This window comes from Pyrgilauda ruficollis, unplaced genomic scaffold, assembly GCF_017590135.1.
Source record: "Pyrgilauda ruficollis isolate IOZ18807 unplaced genomic scaffold, ASM1759013v1 scaffold20, whole genome shotgun sequence".
Taxonomy (NCBI): Eukaryota; Metazoa; Chordata; class Aves; order Passeriformes; family Passeridae; genus Pyrgilauda; species Pyrgilauda ruficollis.
Genome location: NW_024519207.1, coordinates 199,866 through 217,397, shown reverse-complemented (window position 1 = coordinate 217,397; position 17,532 = coordinate 199,866). Strand labels below are relative to the sequence as shown.

General features: G+C 37.3%; 2 protein-coding genes across 9 annotated transcripts in view; one reads left to right on the top strand and one right to left on the bottom strand.

The window, feature by feature from the left end:
* SUPT20H (SPT20 homolog, SAGA complex component) overlaps nt 1–9,010 on the top strand; it is a 28,983-nt gene extending 19,973 nt beyond the window's left edge. For 7 of the 8 annotated variants that reach the window (XM_041466913.1, XM_041466909.1, XM_041466906.1 and 4 more), the window contains exons 19-22: nt 975–1,129; nt 3,398–3,453; nt 6,858–6,963; nt 8,478–9,010. In XM_041466913.1, the coding sequence (XP_041322847.1) occupies nt 975–1,129; nt 3,398–3,453; nt 6,858–6,963; nt 8,478–8,578 (418 nt within the window). In that variant the 3' untranslated portion in view covers nt 8,579–9,010. The remainder of the gene's footprint in view (nt 1–974; nt 1,130–3,397; nt 3,454–6,857; nt 6,964–8,477) is intronic. The other variant, XM_041466908.1, reaches the window with a different exon arrangement.
* EXOSC8 (exosome component 8) lies at nt 8,938–16,733 on the bottom strand (the record flags this gene model as incomplete). Its single annotated transcript, XM_041466914.1, has 10 exons — nt 8,938–9,153; nt 9,560–9,666; nt 11,614–11,734; nt 12,763–12,859; nt 13,112–13,157; nt 13,241–13,346; nt 14,336–14,381; nt 14,945–15,018; nt 15,581–15,644; nt 16,674–16,733. Coding segments are annotated over 10 exons (837 nt in total), but the record flags the coding sequence as incomplete, so codon positions are not given.
* Between the last annotated feature and the right edge of the window lie 799 nt (nt 16,734–17,532).

The following is a 17,532-nucleotide window of genomic DNA, read 5'->3' as shown; positions in this document are numbered from 1 at the left end:
TTTGTTATGATGGTTTCTTAATTTGCCAGAGGGGTTGGTTTGTTGGTGGGAGGGGATGTGGTCCAGGACTGTCCACCATCCATTAGGGTAAATATTTTTCAGGATCTGCATTACAAAAAAGATCACTCACTTTGTAATTACGAAGTGAAGAGACACTAGAAACCATTTGTATTTCTCAAACCAGTAGAAGTCACCTACTATTAGATTATTGAAAAGATTATTAAGAAAGGCCTTTATTGCTTTCATCTTTGTGATGAAAATTTCTGAAAGCTTTATCTCAATTTAAGTGATTTCTGAGGTTTTGCTCTGTAAGTTTGAAAACTTTTTATTAATCAGAGGGGAGGTAGAATATCATATGCAGACCAATCTAAATGAAAAATGGGAACAGATTTGTTTCTATCAATTTGAAAAAGCATTGCGATGAAACACTCTTTGATTCTTAAAACTCATTTTGTGGTTTGAAGAAAATAATAAATGCTGTCAAGAATTGATGGTATGGTATAACATGAACTGCTTTTTAGACTAAGCAAAATTCTGCGATTACGATGGTCAGTGTAAGCCACATAGTGTGCTTCAATGCAGGTCTCAGACATTCAAATTATCCAGCTAAGGTGTTCAGCAGCTGGTCACTGTTGATAAATTGGACTTTTTTAAATAAACCTGTCATTTTATGATAGTACAACCATTTTGAAGACTGTTGGCCTTTTAGTATTTCTAGAATGAAAGGACCACTTGTTGTTTATTCTTAACAGTTGATATCAAAGAAGAAAAAAAACAGTATGTGCTCATAATATTAAATATATGTTATCCTCTAGGCAAAACTATTTTTTTAAGCTGTATTGATGCTTTATCCATAGTCCTATAATTTACAGCAAGCTACTGATTTATTTGCCATGAGACAGAGGACAGTAATTTGGTTATTCAGATTTACTTGTGCCACTTGGGTTTGATGTGTTGTCTTTCCTCTTCTACAGTGGAGCACAGTCACTGATGAGTGGTTCAAACCCTATGTTGGGGTGCAACACTGGTGCCATAGCCCCTGCAGGTATAAATCTGAGTGGCATTTTACCCCCAGGAGGTCTGGTACCAAGTGCGCTGCCCGCTGCAATGCAATCTGCCTCCCAAGCAGGTCAGTGTGACTGAGTGGAAAAGCCACCCTTCAGACAGGGACAGTGTGAAGACATTCTGTGAGAAAAATGGACTGAAGTGGCCATTGTGTGAAGAGGTTGTGTATTTGATGGCTGGAGCTCAGGAACAACATACATGTTTTTGTATTCAAGGTGTAGGCTGTGTTGGAGTTTATTTGAAGCTGGTTTTTGGGTGAGCTAGGCTGGGAATACACAGTCAAAACCTGGATTGTTTGGTGTACTCAGTAAGAAGTTCAAGAGAAACTCCAAATTTAAATGAAATTTTGGTAATGATGACTGCCAGAAAAAAAGTCATGATTGAATTTAGAAAGAGGCCTCACTTTCTAAATGTGTGGGGCATTTTATTCTGGCCCTGGTACTACTTTATTCTTGTACAACAATTACGTAGCTCCTTATTGCCTTCAAATGCAGCTATATAAATCTTAAAAGTACAATTTAAATTATCAGTTTATTTTTTCTGAACAAATAATAGGTATGGTATAGGTATGGTTATAGAATGACAACAGTAGAAGACTTCAAGATATCCATCCCTTATGCTAAGAGTTAAATCTGTCTAAACCATACTGAACCAATGTTTATTTAAACTGTGTTTAAATATCTACACTGAAGAAGATTCCAGTCTTCCTCAGTAGCTGTTTGGAGCAGCTCATTATCAATGCAAAATTGATGCTTCTAATTACAGTGCATCTCCTGAATTGCAATTTTTATTTCCTCCTATATCCTTCAGATGTGAAAAATAGTTGTTCACTCTTTCTCTTTATCTTCTAAGTATCAAACATGCTGTCATGTCCCACATTTGTCTTTTTCTGATAGGTCGTATTTTTCAAACCTTTCATAATCCTGTCACTCTTTTCTAGACTGTCCAATTTGCTTACATCCTTCTTAAAATGTGATAACCAAAACGGGACACAAGCCTGAGCTTGGCTGATTTACCACTGTGGAGCACAGCAGAATAAATACATCTCATCTCTTTCACAACATTCCTGTTAACATTTCCCCAAATGAGGTCTGCCTGTTTTTTATCTGTATTTTTTGCAACAGCATTACCTTAACATAAGAATGGCTTTACTAGTTTAGGCCAAAAATCCATCCAGTTTATATTCTGTCTCTGACAGTTGCCATTAGAGGAGAGTGTTTGAGATGAGACAAAAGTGTGAAATGAAACATCCCTTGTCTACAACTGTACCTCTTCTGGCAATCTACAGCTTTGAGACTTTCTCAGCTGAAGAATATCCACATGGATCTTTGTGCTTAATATCCTGTGCTAGATTTCTAGTCTGTGGATTTATCTAATTGGGTTTTTTTATCTAATTGTATATTTTTGGAATCTCTACAGCATCTTGTGACAGTGAATTTTATAAATGTAAACTGTGTAAAGAGGTTCTTTTCTTTTGTGTGCTCTGTATTTTGTGATATGGATGATTTGGATATGTTTGTGACCTCCTGTAACTTCTCATGTCCTTTCTTGCTGTATAGACACAAAGATAGTTACAACTTTGTACTTGGTCATTTGTCTTTTTAAATCAATGTTACTGAGTTTTGGACCATTTCTTCAGTTCATGAGGATCGCTTTTAGTCTACTTCTGTCCTTTCAAGCACTATCAACTTCTACCAGTTAGGTGTCACAGATTTGTACATGGTGTGCTGTCACCCACACAACAGATGCAGTTAGTGAGCTGAGCTAGGTCTGTGCAAGACCTCCAGGGCTTCTGTTTGATAGCTGCTGTCTTCCTAGAGCATTGCTCAGATTTGGGGTGGGATTGTTTTCTGTTTGGTAAGAGTGTATTACTTCATTGAGCCCTTGGACTTTTTTGGATTTACTGTACAAACAGTAAAGCTTTTTAAAGGCAGAAGAAGGATCTCTGAAAAATAACTGCTGTGGTGTTCTCCACAATCACCTTTGTGTAAATGCACAAACAGGTTTTAGGTCACAGGGTATAATGTTATGTAGTGATACAGATTTCTTTCCATTTAGTCAGCTCTTGTGCGCTTTGAGTCTGAGTAACTGAACTGTATTATGGAAAATGCAGCATTGTATTAAGTTTACCCTTAATTTACACTTGCCAGTATTACACTTTTATTATACTTGTATTATTATACACTTAGTATTAAGTTTACACTCAATTTACACTTGCCAGTTTTCCAACTTCCAGATGTTTAGAAATAGTCCCAGTGGAAAGGTGTAGTGCAAAACACAAATACAACTGAGTAAAGACTCACTACTAATAAAAAGATGTTTTCTTTAACAGGCAGCCCATTTGGTTTGAAAAATACATCAAATCTTCGGCCCTTAAATCTTCTACAGGTAATTTATATACTTGGACACAATAATAATGATAATTTCTTATCTTTCTGTAGAGACCTGCTTAATGCTGCTTACTGCACTGCCCCACACAGATTTAAAAGGCTTAGAATAAGAGAAAAGACATCTCCATAGACATACCAGGTGGAAGTTATATTCCTAGCTCAGAAAAAAGCAGATAATTCTCAGTAACAATATAAAGATGCTGACATTTGGATTCAAAATATTAATCCTAAAATACAATCTTTCAGGATTTGCCTAAGGTTTCATTGCAGATCTCAGACTAAAGTTACAATTATAGTGTACAAAACAGTGTAGTAGAATCACTCAGAGGTTACACACAGAATGCCTAAAAGCCAAGCTCAGCATGCACAGGTAGGTGCAGTAATAGGTTTAAAGAGTTTTTGGAAATGGAAGTTCATGTAAGATCGGGAGTTTAGAAGGACTGTAAATGCTTTATTTGCACTAAGCATACATACAAATACAAACATGAGCAGCATTTATTATGTCAGAGTTGCATTTAAAAAAGCGGAGCAGGGGTTGTTTGTGGAACTGGGTGGAGTTCCCAGACCTTGAAGGCAGCTGCCACTTTCAGGTGCAGAACTGCAGCTTCAGTGTTCCTCATAGATTTCACCACACTTCAAAAAATTACTACCAGCTTTGCTTCTTCCTCTTCCCACTCCTGTACAGTCCAGAAACATGGAAAAGGGCAGGCACAGGAGGCAGTTACACCAGAGTAGAGCTCTTCTATAGAATTAAATACTTGTATTTGAGTGATTCCATGTTGAAGGACATTCTTTCAAGGTAGCTCTGCCACTCACATAAACCAAGAACAATTCAGCTGAAATAAGTGCAATTAAAGCTGGAGTAAGGGAGAGTAATCAAAGCCATTTCACTATCAAAATTCAGTGGAATATTCTGAAAGTGGAAAACAATTACAATACAGTGCTATTGGAGACTGGCATTTATCTTTCCAGTATCAGTACAGTATCTGCCATTTTAATTAAAATAAAATGTTTTCCTATGGAAATATCTTTCTATAAGTTCATGCAAGTTTGTTTTCAGAGCATGACCCTTTTTCAGAAACAGCAACAATTGTAAATTGATTGATTTTAAAGTCATTACAAAACGAAAATCAAGCCTCTTGGAAGTACACCACTATCAATACCATGTTCGTCCTAGAACAGCAGGAAACTCAGCAGTTTGATTGAATTATGCCTTTTGTTTTTAATCTTCAACAGCTTCCAGGTGGTTCACTTATTTTTAACCCACTCCAGCAGCAGCTGTCACAGTTTTCTCCACAGCACCAATCTCAGCAGCCTACAACCTGTAGACCCCAGCAACAGGGAGAACAGGAGTGTGCTAACAGCCCTCAGTCTGGGGTGCATGGAGGAAACAGTTTCTCTTATTCTCCCCATCTCCACAAGTAAATGAGCCATTACCCCATAGATCTGAAACTCTTCCTCCTAAACTTTCTCAAACAGCAAAGAGTGCAGTGGCTCTGTTGGTATGGTTGGAGCTGGGTTATACTTCTTTATTTATATCCTGTATAGAAAAACCTGCAACAACTGCTGAGCATTGTCTAGCTCTGTCATGAAGAGAGTCAGCCCCACTGTATGCGTGGTGTAAAATCAGCTTAGTGCTTTGTTTATCATAACTAACAGATATATCAGATGAACATAGAAAAAAATGCAGTGAGGATTGTTACAGAGAAACAAATACTTGTTACTGATACTCCTGTGAGTTGGCTTACAAACCTCGCTGCTGTAGTTCAGCAGAATTTTCTTTACACCAAAGAAAATGTAAGTTGTCTTTAAAGCTGTAATCTTAAGACATTAGCTCTGGTGCTGCCTGTAACTAGTGTTAAAGGTGGTAAGCACCAATCCATCCTCAAATGACAAATTTTGAGTGGTCAGTTGCACCTTAAAAATCCTGAGGTGCAAGTACCGGGTTAGTACTTAAAAACTAACATTGATGCAGCAGTGTGAGAAAACTAGCTGTTCTGCTTTTGTGTTCTCAGACACACAAGCCTTCTGCTTACCAAATACTCTCTACTGGATACTCAAGTTTGTCATAATTTCACTGTGATACTGTAGACTGTTCATAAATAAAATGCCTCTCTGAAATTTTTTTATGGTATATAGCCTCCTGTGACACAGGCCTTGTTCTGGATTGTGGGACAGTTTAATGGAAACTTTCCAATTTGTTCACAGCATCCGAATCTCTAAATGTCAGTTAGTAGTTGAACTACTAAAAAAAATGTGACCTTGTACTGTTGGATTTTATTTTCTAGATATTGAACATCAAGGGCATTAATAAAAAGGCTGATGTAAGCTTAGTTCTTGTGGCAGGAAGTTCTGGAGAAAATCAATCTCTGCATTGGTTAAACTGCCCTAAGGAACCTCTCTCATACCTTGCATTATAGAGGAGGGGATTGTTGGCTAAAACGAGATATTAAAACACTAGATTCCTTAGCTTTGATAAAGAGAGGAATGTATGTACTCACAGTGCTTAGTGAGAAAAGTTAGGCTCAAAACCAACAATTTTCTGTGCTACCAATATAATATAAATATGCATTCTCTCTCATACTTAGGGATTTTCCCCACATATTGGTTCTATGACTCTTAAGTCATCATGGAGATGATGTCTCAACGTGCAGTCTTTTGGTCTGGTTTTCCTAGATCTTGGCATTATAGTGTAATGCTAAAGAAGCATTGCAATTCCTGGACTGAACCAGCTTTTTTCCAACTCATAAGCCATGCAGCTTCCTTGAATTGTGCATATAATACTTTATTTCCCTGTGTTATAAATCAGTGCATAATTTAAGTTCTAAAAGAGGTCATAATTCAGCACCCTTTGACTTCAGGAGACACTAGGTCAGACTCCACTAATTCCTTTGAAGTGATTACTGTGAAAACTACGGTGTTCTGAAAATACAATTTTAAAAGCAGGGAATGTATTTTTATGAAATTAAGGAGCGTGTGGCACAATATGAACATGGGAATGTGTCAGCCTTTGCACACTTTGATTGATTAGAACCTTTGCACATGGATATCTCGGGGTCCCCTAAAGACTTTGGGGCTGGGAGTGGGGCAGGAAATTGTCGTAAGATTACAACCATGAAGTGTAGTCTCTGCTAGACTGCAGAGAAATTGACAACTACGTGGACTTCTGCTGAGTAACAGCAGCAATACCATTTCTGCCAAAACAAAGCTGTTCTGGGGTATTCAGTATCTGTTCTGCTGATAGTGGCTACACTGCAGTCTGTATCTAACACACACTGGATGACGTAGCATTAAATGTTTTTAAATGGCACTTCAGAAGTTTGCCTTCACACACTGGCTTTATTTGCTTATTCATTGATACGAAAGTTTGGTAATAAGGATCAAGCTTTTCATTTTTGCTAGGGGTCTGACCAAGGTCCATCCAATCAAGATCAGGCATTATCTGCCCAACAAGCTGCTGTAATTAACCTGACTGGAGTAGGGAATTTTATGCAACCTCAAGCCACAGGTATGTGCTTGCTGAGCCTCCTTTTGTAGCGAAGTGTTTATGTTGATAAATTCACACTGAAATGAAGTTTGGTCTTAAGGAAGTCTTATGTTAGATCAGAATGATTTACTGTTTATTATCAGGACATTAATTCTATGAGAAATACTCGACTTCTAAAGCATGCACTTCTCTGCTTTGTTTGGCAGTTAAGTGCCATCAATTGATGGTATCACATGAAAATAAGTTACACTTTAAGACAAAACGAAAATGCAGGGAACTTCATGCCAGACTTCATTAAGGAATGTTTCTTTAACTCTGTGCTTAACATCCAGTGTGAGAAACCTTTGTCTCCACAAGCACTTCATAATCTAATTATGTTCTAACTAACAGAGTATGTATATCATGTATACTTTATTCTGCACTGTTCCAAATTTGACTCTGAAACTAATTCTATTGATCCCTTTCCTGTTACACTGTATTCCTATGTCTTCCTCCCCTGACCAACTCAACCTGACCTCTTTGACCTGCCTGCTTTCCCCTTCTCCTTTCTCAGTGTTGTCTCAGCTTGGCTCTGCCGTGAACAGACCTGGGCAAAGCCTTCCTCAGCAGAGACTCCAGCTCTCTTCTGCCTTGCAACAGCAACAACAACAAGCCTTGCAGCAGCAGCAGCAACAGATACAAGTAATCCAGCAACTTCACTCTGACTGTGTTAAAAAAAAAATTAAATTAAAAATACAATTCTTGGCTCCAAAATCAAAAATATTGCCCTCTTGGGATCTCTTTTTAACTAATGCAGTTATGGGCTTGTAAACTGAAGGGAAAAAAAAAAAAAAACCAAAAAAAAAAAACCAACAAAACCAACATGTATTTGGCAAACTATCATGCATGATCTGAAATCTGTGGTTCTCTCAGCTTGGAGCACTGAATTTATTTTTATTTGTTTAAGCCCTCCACCTTCCTGATTTGCAAACATTCAAGGGGTGCTTGTGGCACATATCTAAATACTATACCAGCTGCCAATAGATTTCAAAATGGCATGGATGTAAGCACCTGGAAGATCGAATGTAGCACTGCTACAGTCAGTACATGAAAGCAAGAGCTCTGCAAAGCATTTCTTTACCATTCAGATGCTTCATGAAAACATTTTAGCATTTTTTTAGCACACAGTCTCATGTTTGTAATAAATACAGAAAATTCATACAATGCATACACTGAGAAGCTATCACATCAAAAAGGTACTGTGTAACCCAAACACTCAGTGAAGTTGCTGAGTTACTGCAGTTACTGCAATGAAAAGAAAGGGCAAAGAAACAAAGCTGTGCACATTCACATGTAAAATGTTAGCTTGTGCCCTCAGCAGGCTTCTGTGCCACTGGTGCTGCTTGACTGTACCCATTGCCCCAGTACATGGTGTGTTCCTTTTGTCAGCCTGGTGCTTCCTCAGTTTTTCTTTCTCTCCCCCCCTTCATTCTTCCTGATATGAAAGCTTTATAGTCAACACTAACAAGCTTTTTCTCCCTTCTCCTCCATGGCAGCAGTTGCGATTCTTGCAGCATCAAATGGCTATGGCAGCGGCAGCAGCACAAGCAGCTCATCTGCATCATCAACAACATTCAGGCAGCCACTCAAAAAGTAAAAGGAAAAGAGGCACGCCAGCCCCTCCAAAATCATGATTCTTGCCTCCCCCCCCAAAAAAAATTGACTGGAAGGGGATTTTTTTTTTTCAGATTGTTAAGGAACAGGCTTAAAATAAAATTAGCGTTTTATATTACTGGTGGGAAAATGAACTTTAGACATTACACTAAAAGAAATGAACTGATTTTGGAAGCCAACCTTACAGAACTTAGAAATTTCATCTATAAAGCGGCTAGGATCTGGTTTCCTCTAGTCACTTAATTTTTTAACAGAATGTTTTATCTTGTATTTTTTACCAGTCAACAACATTGTACATAGAATAAGGGTGAAAAACATTTTAGAAAAAATGAACTTTGTAAATGTAGTATTGGTATTTGTTTATTTAGTATAAAAAAGTTTGTGAACACTGTAACAAATACAATTTTTACAAATCAATTTTTGAAAAGAGATCTCTTTTTGTTCACTTGGGTGTTATACTTTTTATTACTTTGTCTATCAGCTTCTTTACTTCTTTGTGTCTTGTAATTGCTCTGGTGATACAGTCCTGAAGCTTGGCTCCTGTAAGAGGACTTCCACCTAAACATTGAAGGGAACAGTTTGATTTTCTACTTGTACTTCAGTTACATGTATCTAACTGTTATTTCCAAATGCGAGTATAAATACAGTAATTGTCATTACCAGCACCTTTCACTGGGGAGCATACAGCTTTCCCAGCCCTAGCTTCAGGCAAAGATAATGGAAACAAACAAGCTGTAACAGGACACATGCCCAGAATTAGTCCTCTGATGTGACTGCTTTTTCAACTTTAGTTATGCCATCCATCATCTTACAACTCCTTTCAAGAGCAGGTAATTTAATGACTATTCAAACAGTCACTCTGTTACTATAAAGCACCTGTATCTCACAAAGCAAAGCACGTACAGAATCTTTTCTTGATCTAACATCATCTCCATAGGTTTCTTTGTAGTAAATTTAGAAGTACCTGGTTTATGGACAGAACAGAGTCTGCCTTCTTCATCAGTTACAATGGTTACTGTTCCAGTTGCTAAATCTTCTTCTTCAGCAGTTGGATCAACAATGAGTAATGTGCTTGTGAAAGAAATGCATGCAGATATGTTGGTATACATTGCTCCATTAATGTTATTGCAAAATACAATTTTTACTGTAGTCTTACAAAATACTTGTAGATGGATTTAGTGCTCAAGCTTTCTGTTTTCCTACCAAAATGCACCAATTAAAAAAAAAAAAAAAAGCCAAAAAAATGTGGGAGATTCCACATAATCATGTGGAAAATAGGCATATGAGTGGTTTCATAAATTTGTGACAGTGATGTATTGCAGGAAAATGCCACTAAACTGCCATTTGCAGTATGCATTATGAAAGATTGCAGTCATTCTTTTGTAGTTACACTGGAGACTGGCATTGGTTTTAGGTATAGGCTGCACTAATTTCTACCAGACACCTTAAAGTAAAACTCATTTCCACTGCTATGTTCACCAAAGTAGCTCTCAGTTTGTTGTCAGTGAACTCTAACCTCATTCAGACTGGGAATAGTTCAAAACCAGATTCATTGGGTTGCTTAAGACAGCTTATTCTGGCTGTCATACTGTCACATGAGCAGTTCAGTGCATGGCTGCTGTTGATGTACAGGTCGCTGCCACAGGAGCAGCCCTGCAGCAGTGCTCCTCAGCCACGGCCACACTAACCAGCAACCTACCACTTCCATTTATTCAAGGCCTTTTATGTAGAAGAAAAATGCCTCTGGAAGTCAGAGTATGTAAAGCATTTTATTGAAAGGGCTATTAACCAGAATTAAAAATAAAAACAACAGAAAACAACGCAAACCACACAACACAGGCAGACACCCCCTCAATACTTAAGTTTTAGGAGGTAAAAGGAGACTTCAGTAACTTTTTTGATGCAACAATAGGTTTCAGGGAAGGAAACAAAGCCCAACAGACACTCATGGAAAGCATTCTTCCCCAGCAGCTTTTTCGTCTATGTGCAAGTATGTGTGATTTGTGTGTGAGTAATACCCTACTGCCAGCTGTCTGCCTAGTATGTTACCCAAACACTCAGTATACATCAAATTTCAGACCCAGCAGAAATGGTATTAAAGCAATTAACAGAGGCATTCTAAAGTACCAATAACGTCCTGCTCTGATGCATTTTGGTAATCACTTGGTCAACATTTGAGATTATTGCTCTCCCACCCCATTTGTTATTTGGATGAAAGGCCTGTACTAATATTTCTGTGAATACAAATTAATGTGCCATAACCCCCCTAGATCTTCAAACAGGCCTAAATCTTGAATAGCACAGTGAGCACTTATCTGTCACTTTCTACTTTGCAAATGGATGTCACCAGAAATGACTGCATTTCTTAAAAACAGCAGCAGAACACATTCTAAACATTCTTGACATAAGGAAGAGCAAGTAGACAATTTCAGATGAGGAATCAAGTTATTATATGTGATTACTTTGAATTCACATAATCAGATTCTCTTCCTACATGAACAATGACTTAAGCATGCTAGTTCACCTTGGGTAATTATGTTTTCAGTTATCCAGGAGTTCTATTGTTCTAACTGGACTGCTACTTCCTACTTCCTTTGTTGACTACATCCTTGGCATAAGCTGTTCAAAAGTTATCATCCTTTCTATCAGTTACACAGGCTTCTAAAACATTAATTGCACTGGTAACATTTTCATCTTAGAGATACTTCAAAAACCTAAAACAGTACCCTCCCTGCACTTTTAAACTTATCTTTTAGGTTGGGAACCACTTCTGCTTTAAGCCACAGGAAGAAGCTGCAGAGTACAGACTGCACTTTGTTCCTTGCACTCCTTACATCACAGAACTAGAGGCCCCTTCAATGAGAGGCTGTGGATTTAAGATGGGTGGAGCAGCATTGCCTGAGGCTCCACTCTGATCCCTGGCAGGAGTGCACAAACATCACTGGTGGCATCCTCTGTCCTTCATTTGTTTTACAGACACTGTTGTTTCCATAAAGTACAAAACAGTTTGGAACTTACTCATCAAATACAGCAAATGATGTGGCAACTGGATGCTTTCTGATAATCAAAGGATTCTTCTGTTTTAAATTAACTTCTGATAAACCAGTTTCTTCGTTTATCGTAACCAACGGCAATTGCACTGAAGAGATGAAAAAATTACAATGGTCTAATATTAAACATGCTGGATTTACCAGGCCTAGAGATGTCGACAACTACTGAAATATTTAAGCTGTTCTCTTAACCCACTGAAAATCAATCAGAATAATTTTTCATACACTAATGGTATTCGCTCCAAAAAAAAAAAATATTTGAATTCAAGGAAAGTATTTAGCTTAGAACTACCCATTCAAGGAAGTATTTGATTTTTGTACTCAGGGTAACAGAAGGTTTTCTCCTTACACAAAAATATTTTCTACTTCCAAAATGCCACACAATTAAAATACTTCAGAATCATATTTAACCAGAAGTATTTTTTCCCCAAGTCTACTGGACATATAAAAACTGGGAATATAGTCTCATGTCATGAATTGTATATATTTGTAGAAACAGTGCAACCTGACCTTCAGCTAACTCTTGCTGTGACAACCCATACATTGCTGGTGACAAGGAGGACAAGAGCAAAGTAGCTAGGGGAATTCCAAAGCTGGCAATTCACAGTTAGAAAGGGAGGCCTTGCCATAAACTTCCCTTTAAACTGCTGCCTTCATACATTTATAAGCCACACACCTGCAAACAGTCAGGCCACACATTTTTTTACAAACGATAATTCATTAAGCTTGGAAAGGAATATTCTGTTGTGACAAAGTACTTGTGTAAGCAAAACCTCTGGTAGCTCATCCTGCCTTCACAAAATACATTATCAAAGTAATACTCCATGTAGATGTTAAACTCATTCATGGCCACTGCCAAAAGACTTGGGTATCTAACCCCAGAGAACATGTGGCAGAATAGCTATTAGTCTTTTAAGAAAGCAATAATAAGTGTACAAAAAAGATCCTATTTTTCATGTGTTACACACTATGGCATCCCACCCTAATTTCCACCTTCTATTGCATTCAAATGAAACAAACAGTCCCAGGAACGAGTTGCCCACTTATCAGGTTCAAAACGAGTGCATTTCTCCAAGCAACACTAATCAGAATGTCTCTTGTTCTAAGGAAGCCTTACCATTTTTTAATGCTGCCAACAAAGCAAAGACACTGGCATCCAGAAGGTTTCCATCATAGTCCAGACATATGATATCACAGTATAACACCCATGCAAGCTATCAAAAAAGGTTCGCACATGTGAGATATTACATCAGCTAAGCAAATGGTGCAATATATTAGGAAAATTTTGGCCACTCTAAATAGAGATACTTATTTCTATTATTTGATTTTTGCACTTAGGATGAGCACTGAAAAGCAAAAACAACACTAAAACCCCCTCTAACCTTAAATACCTTCTGTATTTGTACTTGTGTACAGGTCCTGTGATCTTGTTACTATCTCCCTCTTCATTCTGAGATACAACTTACCTTGCCATTGGCAATACACAGATCTTCTTTCACTATCATCTGTGAACTAAAATGAAATGAGAGTAAGCAAGGCAATAGAAAACTCTTGCAGAGTTGCTTGTATTCTAACAGTACTAAGATGGTTCTTACTTTTCAATCACATCTGCGATGAACTGGCTCGCTGCTTGAGCTTCTTCACCAGGTGGTCCAGAGCGAAACCTCTCTGCACAGAGGGATGGCAGCTCCACATTTGGAACTAGGTAGCAAGAAGCATTAGTCATAAAGCAAAGAAAGCAGGCAATGGGTAATCAAAAATAAAAAAATAAATAACAGATGCTCTTAATACTATTTTATGTACTTCAAATGAAAGGCAAGACCAAGAATTTTTCAATCAAGCCTTCCTTATTCTCTCCTCAAAAATAAAGTTATGCATGAGTTTGTATTAAAGAACTTGTAGTACTCTCTGTACTCAGAAACTATATATTCCATGGAAAAGCACATACTCCTAGCTACCATTCTGTTTATAATCCTTCTCTATCATGACCCACACAAATACTTCAATTGTTAAGCACTTTTCAGCAGATCAAGAAACAGTACCATTTCCATCCCACTGCCTGACTTCACTGCTATGCTGTCTGCTTTCCATCAACCATTAAAACGTGAGACTTTAGACTTGAAGCAAAAACATGCATAAACATTCATGAAAAAAACCTAAGCATAGTTAAGCTTACTGAAAACAACATACTTGGGAGATGCCTTAGAAAAAGGGGATTTTGTCTCTCAATTCCACTGAATTATTTTATTTCCAAAGAAACTCCAAACAAGAGTGAGGAGGTACCACTGGGACTTACAGTTCTCTGAGAAATAAACAGTTTTTATTTCACTGTTTTTAACAGTTACATTTTTTGCCTACTGGGACTTTGAAACAGAAGTTAACATGCCTTTGCACAGCCATGCATGCCACTATCTTTTATGGAGTATCTTCTCCCTCTTAATATACACAATGATGCAGGTTTACTTCCATGCCCAGCCTGGAAACAGCAACAAAAAGGTAGCTGTATATGGAAAACTCACAAGCAAAGCAAAGGGAATTCTAGATGCCTGGATACCAATTTTGAAATTAATTTGAAGGGTTGCAATAAAATTTGATCAAAGTTAATTCTTTTAAGAAATCTACAGAACACAATTTCCACAACCTTTTAGCTGAAGTAATACAAAACCTCAGATCCATACTGAAACACTTACCAATATATCCCTTATTAGCAGACTCCACTGCAGGTGCAGCAAGTTCCTGGAGAAATAGAAAAGAGAAAAATTAAGAATTTTGTACAAAATATTTTTCAGCTGTTCTATATAAAAATGGTTGTTTTCTTCCCAATTATTATAACAATAAGATTTACAAAAGTCATTTTTAATCAGTCCTTGTCTGTAAATTTCCCATGGAAGAACTCAGTACAGGGATGAACAGTCATTTGTTTTGTAGGTCAGGACCTGCCAGCAGTAGAGTTGAGGCTACAAGACATTCAATAGTCCAGCCAGCTCATTCCCAGTGCACTTACTGATCCATGTTCAGGAACTTTTCAATTACAGAGCTTTTATCTAGAAATAACAAGGTCTTTAGTTTTCTATACATCTTTCCCCATACACGATGGGCATCACAAAAATACATGTTTCTCAGACTATACAGGTAGGATTATACAATTACATTATGTATTAACTTTCAGGTCTGGAAGTAACTCAGGTGAAAGACTGTAATTGCATCTGACTGGCACATTATTGCAACTCCATGGGCAATTAATTCTAAACACAAATGAACAAAGTCAGCTAACAAATGAAGATAAAAACCAACCATACCGCTTTTACTCCACAAATCACTGTGGTATTTCCTAACTTCACCAGGGCAGAACCATCTGCAGTTGTAATTGAACCTGAAGAGAAAAAGTATTGTTGAATAAAATCTATTTTCCCTTCAAAGGGCGCAAAATAACATCCAGCAGTCACAGAGTGTTTACTTTCCATCATTTTACACTAAAGACAGCCCAAGCAAAGTCTCAAATCCAGAGTGGGAAAGAACCTATTAAACTGACTGTATTAAACAGTCAATCACACAGAATGGTTGAGATTCTCCAGCCTGCTGAGGCCCCTCTGGATGGCAGCACAACCCTCTGGCATATCAGCCCCTCCTAGTTCGGTGTCATCCGCAAACTTGTGAGGGCACCTATATTGTGCTGCACATACAGGAGCAGAATTGACTAATTACACCGTGCACATTCGCCCAGGAACAGGACTGAAAACAGTGCTCAAGGATTTCACTGTACCACACATTCTTTTTCATCCTTGTTGAAACTGTAAAAAAAATCCTTCCTCTTCCTGGTTTCCAAATGCAAGAACCAAGAAAACCAATTACCAAGTCATTAAGGTCACCACTATAACCTGATATTAATAATACCTCCCCCATTATTATTATTATTATTCCACATAAGCACTTGCCTATGTTGACAGTGGTTGTACGAAATTCACCTAACTCTCTTCCATCAGGCCGACAGTTCTCTTTCTAAAGAAAAATTACAAACTTCAAATTAGAAAACATACTTTATCAAATAACACAGTAATATTTTTGCTACAGAACTTCATAAAAAAGAATACTGTCTTCTCAAAAATATGAGGGAAAACTCAGTCACACTCTAGTTGGCTTTTAATCAACTGATATGTAGTTTGTGGTTGCAGGCCTGCAAAAGACAACTCCTAATTTTAAAAATCCATTTAAATTTATTTAGATAATATAACAATAGACTGATTGTCTCAAGGGTAGGTACTACAGGAGACTAGATTCAGAACATCATCCAAGAATGAACACACACTGGTAGCTTAAAATGAGAGTTTCTACCCACCTGCATTGCTTAGTGGAGCTCCTAAAATTAGAGTGAACTAAAGAAAACAAAAGAAAAACCCTGCACCCAAAGAAAATATGGCATTCAAATAACATCAGTCAGAAGCTGTACAACACATAACCCTTATGTCAGAAACTGAAAACAGTATTCTATCATTTTAGATCTGAATTGTTACTCACCACAGTTTCAAGCTTTTCAAAAGCAAACACTTTTGGTTCAATTATGAGAACCAAAATTTGCAATAATACTGGATCCATTTCTAAGTCAATACAACTTCAGTAATAGCTGAACTAATTTAAGGTAACAAAAGTCAGTGTTCTTCCTCTGCAGTTACAGTGTGCATGGTTAGCAGCAATAGTCTCCATTACTAATTTCTGTAGCATCTAAAAGCCTGGTTTGACATAATTTATACTAGGCAAAAACCTGCATCTTGGTCTAATTTAACCTGAACTCCTTTCAAGACCAAGAGAAGCATTTACCCATCAAGATGAACAGCACCAACACCACTGATGGAAAGAAAAACATATTCTGAAGAGCACAAATGTTTTTTGCCTGCTCAGACAGTTTTTTGTGGGGTTTTTTTTCAGTTTTCATTTCCATAGTTTCAGATTTCCATACAGTTAGAGGAGCAGAAGCAAGCAAGAAAAAAATCACTGCAAGGAACTTATACAGGCATCTTATGTTTCACTCACCAAAAACCTTCTGTAATATTCCAATGGTTCCACAGTTCTAGAACAAATAGAAAGAGAAGTTCAAATGCAAGCTCCTGAGTAGGCAAGACACAGAGGAAAAACAAAAAAAAAATTTAAGAAAAAAGCACAAACCTGCAACAATAAATAATCTGGGTATCAAGACGCCTGACAAAGCTGCTTAGCAATACAGTTACAGAACAATGAGGAAATTTTAAACCAATTTAAAAAAAAGATGTTTTCCTAAATTCACTTCTAAAATGCTTCTTCCATACAAGGAACATGCCTGCACATACACTTAACAAAAACTGCTAGCTTTCACTTCAATAATCCTATTCACTTTAAATCAAAAGAAGTGTTTAGTGACAGAAGGGTGTAGGAAGGAAAGTGCCTTTCAAGGAATGCAAAAAGGAAAATTTTACTACACTGTGTGAAATATGTTAGTTCAAGGATTGCATTCAGATGCAGAAAACTGTAAAAAATTTTGAATTATTCAGTTTTTCTTAGAATCTTTGAAAAAGTATAAAATTACAAAATATGCTCCATGAAGTGTTTCAGATGATAAATAATTGCTGCTTATTATTAATCACGCACTAGTAACAGTACCTGTGTATTAGAATTTAAGCACTAACGTAAAAAAAAAAAGCTTTTATAAAAAGTGTCGCCAATATTTAAACAAAGCATTCACAGTTTCATTAAAATAGGGATGGAAAAAAGATAAGTGGAATAGGCAAGTTTTCCAAATGCAGACTAACACACAGAGGCCACAGTTTCATTAAAATAGTGCTTCTGGGGCAGGGATGGAAAAAAGATAAGTGGAATAGGCAAGTTTTCCAAATGCAGACTAACACACAGAGGCATC